The sequence below is a fragment of the Pygoscelis adeliae genome, unplaced genomic scaffold, assembly GCF_000699105.1.
Source record: "Pygoscelis adeliae isolate BGI_AS28 unplaced genomic scaffold, ASM69910v1 Scaffold75, whole genome shotgun sequence".
NCBI classification, from domain to species: domain Eukaryota; kingdom Metazoa; phylum Chordata; class Aves; order Sphenisciformes; family Spheniscidae; genus Pygoscelis; species Pygoscelis adeliae.
Genome location: NW_008824772.1, coordinates 5,521,003 through 5,531,978, shown reverse-complemented (window position 1 = coordinate 5,531,978; position 10,976 = coordinate 5,521,003). Strand labels below are relative to the sequence as shown.

General features: G+C 42.2%; 1 protein-coding gene across 1 annotated transcript in view; it reads right to left on the bottom strand.

Moving 5' to 3' along the window:
- Positions 1 to 10,976, bottom strand: part of NUP85 (nucleoporin 85kDa) — a 13,451-nt gene that overhangs the window by 1,756 nt on the left and 719 nt on the right. The window contains exons 2-16 of the mRNA XM_009323822.1: positions 10,909 to 10,973; positions 10,676 to 10,838; positions 10,224 to 10,294; positions 9,663 to 9,706; positions 8,613 to 8,682; positions 7,550 to 7,671; positions 7,039 to 7,173; positions 6,201 to 6,323; positions 5,688 to 5,819; positions 5,177 to 5,283; positions 4,790 to 4,873; positions 4,118 to 4,183; positions 3,474 to 3,625; positions 3,268 to 3,385; positions 1,783 to 1,883 (exon numbers count right to left, since the gene is read on the bottom strand). Of these exons, the coding sequence (XP_009322097.1) occupies positions 1,783 to 1,883; positions 3,268 to 3,385; positions 3,474 to 3,625; positions 4,118 to 4,183; positions 4,790 to 4,873; positions 5,177 to 5,283; positions 5,688 to 5,819; positions 6,201 to 6,323; positions 7,039 to 7,173; positions 7,550 to 7,671; positions 8,613 to 8,682; positions 9,663 to 9,706; positions 10,224 to 10,294; positions 10,676 to 10,838; positions 10,909 to 10,973 (1,553 nt within the window). The remainder of the gene's footprint in view (positions 1 to 1,782; positions 1,884 to 3,267; positions 3,386 to 3,473; positions 3,626 to 4,117; positions 4,184 to 4,789; positions 4,874 to 5,176; positions 5,284 to 5,687; positions 5,820 to 6,200; positions 6,324 to 7,038; positions 7,174 to 7,549; positions 7,672 to 8,612; positions 8,683 to 9,662; positions 9,707 to 10,223; positions 10,295 to 10,675; positions 10,839 to 10,908; positions 10,974 to 10,976) is intronic.

Below are 10,976 nucleotides of genomic sequence, written 5' to 3'. Positions count from 1 at the left end.
CACACGGGTGTTGGTGAAGGGTAAAAGGCGTCAGTGTCTGTCAGACCTGCTCAGGCCTGGGTTACTGGATGGTAGGTGGTCCGTTTGCTCCCATGAAGCCTGTGGTAGAACTACCCCCAGCTGAAATGAGTCTCCAAAGCAGCTGAGCCTGGGGGAATGGGGATCTTGTGCATGAAGAAAGGTTAAAACAGAGGCTGGCTGAAAAGGCAGCCAAAAACCTGTTACTGTTCTTGGTAAGGTTTACTGTTTGAACCAGCCTGTTCGCTGACTGATACCGTCTGGTGCTGAGTGTTGCAGGGTGAGCAACAGCACAAGTGGCTTAGAGAGACTGGTGGCATCTGCAAAAACCAGGAATGGGAGGGGAGAGGTGGGGGGGTGAGTGTTCTTTTTGATATCACAGAGTATCAGGAGGTCTGAGAGGCTTCACTGTCTTCCTGATTGTTTAAATGGAAACTGAGATCTTTGTTAATGTGGGAAGTTCTGCTTCCACTAAGAATTAGTTAGATCAATATCCAGCACGTGAGAACTGGCTGAGGATGAAAGTGAGTTTTATTCTGTGACTTTGTTTGTATCCACTAAGTTGTCAAAATAGTGGAAGTAATGATTCCCATTCAGATTCACCTTTGACTAATGCTTGAGCTCAAGATAGAGACATATGGAAGTTGTCCAGCAAAAGTACACCTGATGTTTTTAAAACCTCAAAAGGAAAAACAAGCAGAAATATTTTCAGGCCTTTCAGGATTTTTTTATAAAAAGCAGAAAGGGAGGTAATTTCTCTATAAACACAGTTCATAAACACAGTTACACAATTAAACTACAAATCTTTGGGGCTGATGCAAGGGACACTGGGCATACAGAGATATGAGGGATTACCAATTTGGTAAATCACAGTTAGCTTCTAGGCTTAATTTAGGATAAGGTTTAAACGAAGGAAATACAGTTCCAGTTTTGCAAGCTTGGACAAAATGGGAACAGAACAAATTCAGGATCACCCTCACTGTAATGTTGGTGTCAGCCAGAAGGGAGTCAGTCCAATTGCCAACAGCTATTCCAAATTCCTATTAGATTTTGGCCCCAGTAATTGGGCTTGCTAACTGCCACAGCTCCAGAGAAAGGTGCGTTTTAGCTCAATTTCTTCTTGGTCCATTAATCAAAGGCCACAGAGCAGCTGCAGCCAGATGGGCAGGCTACCACAGCCCATACTTGTGCCAGCCAGGAGAGGGAAGCTGCGGTGTGTAAAGGAAACTAGCTGGAGGCCCTCCACTGTTACTTGGCACAATTGCTATAGTGAAAAGGTAGGAGAGATCTTATGTTTGAGCGAGCTTGAAATTGGCACACTGAACCAACGAAAGATGTTGAGATTTTGGAGAACTTTATGAAGTTAGTAAAATTATCACATTGTCAAAATAACTTAAACCAGTAGTTTACTCTTCTAAGGAAGCCCCCTAAGGTCTTCCAGATTGTTTGCTAATACTTCAAAGTCTCTCTAGGGTAGTGATACAGCCTGGAAAAAGACTAAGAAAGGGGAAGCCTACAAGTGTCAGAATTCAAGACTATCCTGCTCAAAGCAGTGCAGAACAGATGCCTGCTGTGAGTGCAATTGGAAATGCAGTCTCCTGGTAGCAAGCAGGCTGCATCCCAAATCACCTTCCATCATTTGCTTTCCCCTCATCACTAAAATAGGATGTAGCCAGATGGAGGAAGAGAGAAATCCAAATAATTCTGTGGAGTTAACTGTGTTCTAAATAACAGACCAGAATGAAAACTGTAGGCCCTTCTTACCAAGAAATGTTAGCCGGTCACTAAGCAGCATGGATGGTCCCAAATTATCAATGAGGTCTAAGTCAGAGAAGCATCCCCTTTCACAATAGTCCTTAAGGAATCTAGGGAGAAAGTAAAACACAATAAAAGCTTAGAGGGGAGAACATCGTCCACATTCATTTTGTATCTCCTAATCCCTTCCCAGAAAACTTTACTGTACAACTGCGTTCCAGCTTAATCAACCTCCCATGAGGGTTTCAGAAGACATCAAAACATTTCCTGGGAGCAGCCAATGAACTGGTGTAATGTGCGTTTAACAGACACTATTTATTCTTCCAGATTTTGTGGTAGTTGAGATCTATTCTTTAAAAGGAATAAGTGCAGGAAGGAGCACAGGAAGCTGAGGCTGGTGGATGCGTAAATAACACTCCCAGGTCATAACGAAAGCTCTATTTTTCTGCTGTGTAAAAAAAGTTGATAAGCAGCAGGAACAAAAGCAATTCTAAAAGCTTTTCATCTGTTTTGTCACAGCCTTCATTATGCTGCTTTTTTCAGAGCTGCTTCCTGTGATGGTTTTCTTTCACCTTTTGTTGAAAGAACTATAATGATTTCCACTCCCTCAAAGAACAAATATAAAAAACCCAGCAATTTCTTACTACTCCCTTTTTTCACTGCTGAAGATAGAGTATTGCTTGACCATCTACCCAGAGTGTAATTTCAAAATTATACTTGTAACTATGCAAAGAGATTGGTACCTGCCTATTTCCAATTAGCAAAAAAAATACACGACATGGATTGCCAGAGATTAAAAAGCATAAAGAGAGTTGCCATATCTTTTGTCTAGGCCTAAGCTAAGTGTTAGCATCCTCTTCAATTTTGTAACAACCTTCCCACCCCTGCAAGGTCAGATATTGTGACAAGCTTACGCAAAACCAGGGACATGATAAAACTTTACTCTTTGTTACATATGGTGTAATTGTGGCTTGAGATTTTTTGCACAAATGGTGGCTTAAGTGACTCCCACTGACTTGTTTGGACACTGCACGGTGAACTAGACTGGTTAAAAATAATCTGCTGAATAAAGCACAGAAGGGGATTATCCTCCACCCAAATCAGTTCCCTTGTTCACTGTATAGTCCATTAAACAGCTGTATTGGAGCAAGTGAAAGGGCAGTGCATAAGGTAGAGCTGTTGCCAAAAGAAATGTTTATCAAAGCAAGGTCTAAGAGATTGGTCTGTTAGATAAAGCCAATCTGTTTCATCTCTAGATGAAACTTCGTGAACGAAGTAAAACAGCGTAGAAAAGAAACAGCTAGGGTATTGCAGATGAAAGTACCCAAGGAGGTCATTTTCTAGTCCAGAAGCAGGTACTTGGTCTGAGGGAAAGACAATCCCAATCTGCCTGCAGCGGGACCTTTTCTGGTCCATCGCAGAGTGGCTGCCTTCTCCCAATCCTACCACCCTACTATAGCAGCAGTCGTCCGAGAGCTTCTAGCTCAGACTCACCGATCAGATATTAGTGTAGCAAAAGCTGCATCCTTAGCTCTGATGCTCCATGACAGGGCAGAGCCCAAGCGATTATTCCGCAGAGCTTTCATGGCCATGATTTTACAGATGCTACGAACTTAGGAGAAAACATAGGAGAAGAGGGAAAGAATTAGTTTCAGTGGTTTCACTTGTATCACTACAAAACAGATTTAAAAATCAATCACCTTGTTCATGCATCTGTCTCTGCTCACAGATCCTCAGCACTTTGAGGGCCTTCTGTTCTGTGTTAAGGGGTATCCGTTCAATATGAAGCTCCAAATATACCCTGCCATATTCTGGACAGTGGTCAAAGTAATCTACCCCCAGCTGCCACAGGCTGAGAGGGGAAAAAAATCATCAAGCATTCCAATCATATAAATCTTAAATGAGCACAACAGTAAAGCCACAAGGAGAATCTGAGTCTGCTCTGATTAACTTAGTATTCAGACCTAAAATGGCTTTTATTTTCTACCAAATAGTAGCTGCCTGTTATACAACTTTGGAATACCCATATCTCACAAGTGCTTTGGTACAAGTTGCTCTGTACCAAAAAGCCACAGTGGCAGGAGCAATTCTGTCCTGGTCAATACGCTTGATGGGTTCTAATAGATAGCTTTCATCTTTAATTCAGGAACGGAAACGTGCTAGTGTTGTATGATCCTTAGGGACACGTTCGCTGAAATCCTAACAGTGGCTTCTGTAAGTTTTGTCTTACAGCTTTGGGTTATTGTCTTAACAACTTCATTAACATGTAGTTATTTGCTTTGGCTGCCTCCATGTTAGTCACTCCTCTGAGCAAAAAAAAAAAAAAAAAAAAAAAGGTTGCTACCTGTGATGGGAGAAGAGTCCTGAGGCATATTCTAGCAGAAGGAATTCACGCATATTTGAACCAAAACTGGGAGGGAGGAGAGAAAAGAAACAGGCAGCATTATTTGCACCTCATTGGAAAAACCTGCTGATTTTATTTCACAAGTACTTTTCATTTATGCAGCATGTTTTTTCATAGGCTATCTTAACAAGCTTCATACCTCAGGCCTAAGCATGCTGGTCAGCTTTCTCCCTGGGGAGACCTGCCAAATATTTACAGCACTTAGCAAATGTAACTTAGAGGAAGTGCTTTAAGAAACTGAAACTTCAAGGAAATTCAGGTAGCAAAATTCAACTGCTCAAACATCTTTTTAGATGAGTTTCTCACCATTCCCAATAATCACAAACATTTGGGCCCTTGATTATATTTTGGATAAAGTTATATTTTAAAATATAAAAAAATCCTAACATTGTACTGAGGCACTGTTGAATAGCATGTCAAATTCATCAGGTCAGCAATTGCTTCTGCTTCTCAGGGCATCTGGGCTGCCTGTAACTTTAGAGGCACATGCAGCACCTTTATTCTCCATCTTCTGTAAACGCCCAAAATGCTCCTTCTCAACCAAAATCTGCATACTGTTTCAGTCATCCTTGCTTCTGGATGTCTGAATAATCAATGCAAATAAATACTTACTAGAGATTGTGAGATTGCAGGAGTTTACAGTGATCCAGGAGGTCAGTCAGATGAGCCACAAACCACCAGTTGCTCAGGGCAATGCTGTTTTTGAAGCAAGCAAAAGAAAGAAAAAAACTAAGCCTACCACTGCCAAGGAATGTGTCAGGTTTTCCACAGGCATTTCTTACCAATACAGAAGCTATATTACAGTATAATGTCTAGTTGCAATGTCCCAGACCTAATGGAATACTTTTAATTGCTGCCTGCTTCACATATTCTTGCTAAATTCTTTGAAAGGATGATCAGGTGGGCTGTACCCATATCCTCGACCCCAAATACTATTGGAGTGAATGCACACAGAAGCAATACTGTAGAACTAGAGAATAAAAAACCTTAAAACTCAACCTGCATTCCTTGATCACTTGATGCATCTCAAATTCAAAGGCTGCCATTAAAATCATGTCTAGAGGCTCAGGGCTGCTTTCTCCACCCAGGAACAGGTCCATACTAGACTGTGGAATAAGATTACAAGACATGATAAATGCAGAAGTTTTGAGATGGTAGAAGGAAGACGTTTGTTTGGATGTAGCAGCCTCATTTAAGTTATTTTATGGGAAAGAATATGTCATCGAGACTGAACACATTAACAAAAAAGATTTTTCCTTATTTTAGCATAAGGAAACTGGGAAAACAATTTGCAGGAACAAGACTGGCAACATTAGACGCTGAAGAGAGTTGGTCTTCAACAATTATTTGTCCACTGTATCAGTCTCCCAGTCCACTTACAAACTCTAGGAAATGTCTTACAGTTACGTAGTTGCTGGAAGATGTCAACCCTCCCAAAGTTTTTCTTTAAGTACAGTAACCCTTGTGTGCATGAAATGGTGGAGAACATAAAAATAATTCTATTTCATGCCTGTGCATAAAACCGCAGTTCCATTGGCTTCACAGTTGGATGGGAATACAGGAGCCGGGTAACCAGAAAGTGGTACCAAGTAGTCATGAGTTCCTTTTTCTCCAGTATGGCATCCTCATCTCCCAGCAGGATCTAACAGGAGAAAAACATAGGAGTAATTCTGCAAATTCAGCAATGTACACAGCTGCATCGTAACTCTTCAGAGACATTACTACTCCCATTTTGCAAAGTTGAGGATTTAATCAAAATTAAACAACAAAGGACAAAGACCCTTCTCGGAGCCCAATTTTCTCATCAGCCTTATGGCCTTGGACATGAAGAGAAAACGATCTGCCCAGGCTTGCAAAGACTGTTGCAAAACAAAGAACACAGTACAGGAGACTGGCTGAAATGTTCTGATTTAATGAATGGATCATCCAGAATATTAAAGTTACTTATTGCTACACAGGGCTCCTGAAATACACAAGGATGGATACTTGTCCACAGTTTTCCTCCTTCCCAGCAAAAACACACCTTGCAGATGGATTCCATGTGGGAATTGGAAGCAAAAGTTCCATCCTGTAGATACCGCTGACATTCTTCATGCCAGTGCTGCCATTTCAGCTCCATCTCAGTCAGTGTCTGCGTGTTGCCAAGCTGAACAGAGGGTAGGATACATAAAATAAAGGAAACACCAAGTCAAATCACAACAGGTGCTTGGGCTGATCCATCCTGTAGATACCGCTGACATTCTTCATGCCAGTGCTGCCATTTCAGCTCCATCTCAGTCAGTGTCTGCGTGTTGCCAAGCTGAACAGAGGGTAAGATACATAACATAAAGGAAACACCAAGTCATTCAGCCCAACACATTGGGCTGAACTCACAGTCATTTGTGGTAAAAAGCTAAACACGGGGCTGCCATCAAATTTTTCCTTGTCCTACAGTTGCATTTGAAGTGTCTTACTTTACCCATCTTAATAAGGCAAAGGAGAGCCTATGAGAGATTACCGCGATGCAGCTGCAATTTCTCCTCCACAAGGAGACCGCTGCAACAGAGGGAAATTCTGCTGGTAAAGTCTTCAGATAATATTCTGTACAAGAGAATAGTTCTCAACAGCAGCTGTTTCAGACAACTGGATAATGTACACTGTTGCAAAAATTATCTTTCTAACTATGTTGGTTTGTCACCTAACAGGCTTTTGTCCGAATGGTTGGGTCTTTTGGGAAATTCAAGAACACAAACGTTATTACTGTAAAGGATTAAGACTGAGATGTTTTAGTGGTGAACAAATTGTAATGTTACAGGAGCCACATCAGAGGCGGCTCTCTTTTCCCAATGGAACTGCATGAAAAAAACCCACTTTGTACATACACTGGGCACAGGCATCTTCTTCATCAAGTCATCCAAGATTTTGTACATGTTCACCGACGTGGGATTGGCGCTGGCTTCCTTGGAGAGCAAGTGTCGTGCTTCATCCATTCGGCCTTGCAGCACAAAGACATCCACCTGCAAAAACCACCTGTCTGTGAGCACCACACTGTTCAAGGCTACAAAATACCCAGGAAGAGTACCGGGGGGAATTTTAACTTGTGATTTAGGCAAGTTAAGTGGAGTTAAAATGTTTAAACTGTAGGCCCTGCTAATTCAAATACATAGTGTAAGTCTTGACCTTATGGATCACGAAAGTGAAAGGATCAGGATGGGAACGAGGGGTAGGATGATCATAAGAATGGCTTCATCTTAAAACCTATATAGGCAGACAGCAGCAGTGTCCTAGGTATCAGTTTCTGAGATGTAGTCTAGTGTCGAGTGGGGGGAGGAAGGCAAAACACATAGGCATGAATTCTCTTTGTTTAAGAATCTTATAGGTGACTATACTCACCACGTTCCAGAAGAGCTTGTGTTTCGATGGATTTTCACTGCTCAGAACTTCACGGACCATGTTGTCCACGTCACAGACATGAAGTCGAACCCAGTCAAGGAGGCGAAGCAGAAGGGGGCCAGCTTTATGCAGAGAAGATACCATTCTTTTAGTTCCCAACTGCTTGTTCCCAAACTGTTATTTTACGTGCTTCTAACTTTAATGGTTGACAATCATTAGATGAGGTTTACTAATTGGATTTCTATCTGCCACGCTCCAATTAAAAAGGAACAGGGTTCCTTAAGCAGCAAAAGCTGTGGGAGCACCAGGCTGCTGACAGATTTCCGTGTGGCAATTTTAGACAGAACAGCAGCAGAGTCGAGCAGAAAACCCTAACCAGTTACTTGAAGAACTAAAAGGTGAGTGATTCAGATCATAAATCTTGCAATGCCAACAGACGCACAGAATGTTTCTGTTTTGTTTAGCATCGTGTCATTATTATTAACTGAATATGAGGAGGAAATCTGGCACTAGGTGATTAACTTTTCTTCAGATTAAGTAATCTGTAATTTGTGAATCTCTTCTGAATTCTGGGACTATGCAAGTAATGTATATTTGCATAATCTAATTTCCTTAAAAATTATTTACTTTAAAATGCTGGTGTAAACAAACTGACTTCAAAAATGGCATCCTGAAGTTAAATGAGTTGCATCAGAGAATGCGTAAATGTTAGTTGGCATCAACGTATTTGATGCTTAAAGATGTGTTTATGCTTAAAAGTCAAATAAATCAGCAACAACTTCTGATATGCCTCTTCTTCACTACCTTTCTGTAAAATAGACAATTTAATTATAGTGTACTACACAAGGGGAAAAAGTAGAAGGCAAATCTAATAGCTTGACATAATTCAATATGAAGAAGGCAATTTACTGAGGCAGAAGAGGTATTTAAAAGGCTTATTGACACTTGTCGTATCTCTAAAACATATTAAGATACGACACAATGGATGCTACATACATTTTAAACAAATAAATAAGCAAACAAAAACCCTTCAGTCTAAACATTAGGATAGTTCACTGCTCACCTGCAGCTGCTTCAACAAACAGAATCTCACACAGGTTCCAGATCAGCTCCATTGCAGAGAGAATAGACACCTGAAAACAGCAGGGCCATGTTTCAGATTTAGCAATTATTCCAGTTAATTGAGTTTTTTTCAACCACACAAAGGTCTCTGCTGTCCATAGCAATTGGTCAGTTAAGGTCAGCTCTTACAGACAGAGAAATGTCATACTGACATTTCAGAGATACAAATGAAAAGAGAGAATTAGGTAGTTGTAGAGAGCAATGAGGTCTCCCCTCAGCCTCCTTTTCTCCAGGCTAAACAACCCCAGCTCCCTCAGCCGCTCCTCATAAGGCTTGTTCTCCAGACCCCTCACCAGCCTCGTTGCCCTTCTCTGGACACGTTCCAACATCTCAACATCCTTCTTGTAGTGAGGGGCCCAAAACTGAACACAGTATTTAGCTCAGAAAATATCCAAGCTGTTTGTGTATTGAAATGTGATGATAATCTGTCATCAGTGGGAAATACAAAACAGTACAGAAAGTATTATTTTCAACCTTTTTGCACTCCTGAGACAATGTTACAAACAGCAAAGTAAGGAAGGAAGAAAGGCCAATTAAGCAGTATCAGTGCAGCTAACAGGACAAAACTACTGTGAGCACTCTGCTCTTCCCATAACACTCTTCTTGTGTCCGACAGTTCATGGTGAACATCTAGAACTTCCTACAAGGCTCAGATGCAGTTCATTGGAACCTGAGTGTTTGAGAGGTGAAGTTTCAGACAGGTAAGTACTGGCCCACAGCTGGCTTTCAGATGACAAGAAAACATCACACCTATAACACTGAATACATGTTTACGAAATGGCAGTGAATCCAGATGTTGGGCATCTTTTCATTGTTTTAGAAATAATGGAGCTAACTATTTATTCCCATTTATTTTTGGTTACGAACTGCGTCCAATAGACTAAGCCAGAGTTAAATCTAAACTGCCCTACTGCCACAGTGTTGGTCTTGGTGAATTTACTAGCCAGTGATTCATGTTCAGCTGTGACTACGTGACATGACTGCAGATTACCTGAGTACTATACTGGCTGTGCAGGGCAGGGTCCCGGGTTGAAACTGAGGAAAGAATAAGGAAAGTCAAAGAGCAACATATTTACCTTTCACAGCCCTTTCTGGGCTCACAAATAAAGTCAACAATACCTGATCGCTCGTCACAGACCTAAATGAGTACACACATGGCGAAGCTAACTTTTATATAAAACTTTATAACCTTTTATAAATCCTGTGCAAATCTGGGTATGGCTACAGGGCAAGGATGGAAGGGAAAATCTCCCACTTTCTGGGGGGAGCAAGCTGTTAATTTGGACTCGGTTTCCCATAAAACTGCAACCTGAGATACAAAAAGACTGCAAATCCCCAGAAACTCAGTTAAAACATGGTAGGGAAAAAAAAAAACTCTGTCCAGATTTACAAACCAGCTTGGAAATCTCCTGGATGGAAATGGAGTCTTGATAATTACTGAAAGCTATGCATGCTATTTTACAGTAGTTGCAATAACTTACAATTGAAATGCTACTTTTATAATCACAAATATCATTTCCTTTTATTGCAGTAAGAGAACAAACAAACTTACTAGCTGCCTGGTGCATGTCTTCCATACAGGCTCTTATCACCGATCGGTAGTTTTTACTCACTTGAACCAATCTGCCAAACACAAAAAGGCCTCAGTTAGAGAGAGCTGTTTGAGTTTTAGACTCATGCCTGTTTTCCACTAAAGCCCTGCAAGCTTCTCTGCAGCAGTAGACACTCCCAGTACTTGGGTGAATCCAGCGGGAGTCAGCGAGGCTGCGTGCAGTGGTTGCATGTACGCTGCCTATATGGGCAAAGGCGCTGGTCAGCACGGTTATTGGAAGGATCAGGGCCTTGTTTTGTAAAATTACCCTAAAACTGTCATTTTTTTCTGCATTGCTGATGATTACAGCAGCTCTAAGCAGTCTGGATTTATAAGGTCAATGGCATTTGGCTGGCTGGAGAAGGAGCAGCGACGGCGGGTGCTCCCCACCCTCCCGCACCCCATCCACTCACTGTGCTTTTCTCGACTTCCCTGCCAGGTCCTCCTCGCTCCGCTGGAGGCCGATGAAGATCCCGTGCGACTCGTTGAAGAGTTTCCGCAAGGTCTGGATGTAGATGTCCTGATCCTTGCGGACCACGAAGAGGCGGGAGGAGCTCGGCCCTCCCTCCCCGGCGCCTGCAACACAGCCCGTCAGGGCCCTGGGCAGAAGCGCCCGGCCAGCCCTCCCCCCGGGACGGGGACCCACCTCTCTGGCCGAAGAGGGTCTCGCACACCAGCACCTCCGCGGGCCCCCAGGCGAAGCACAGCTGCCTG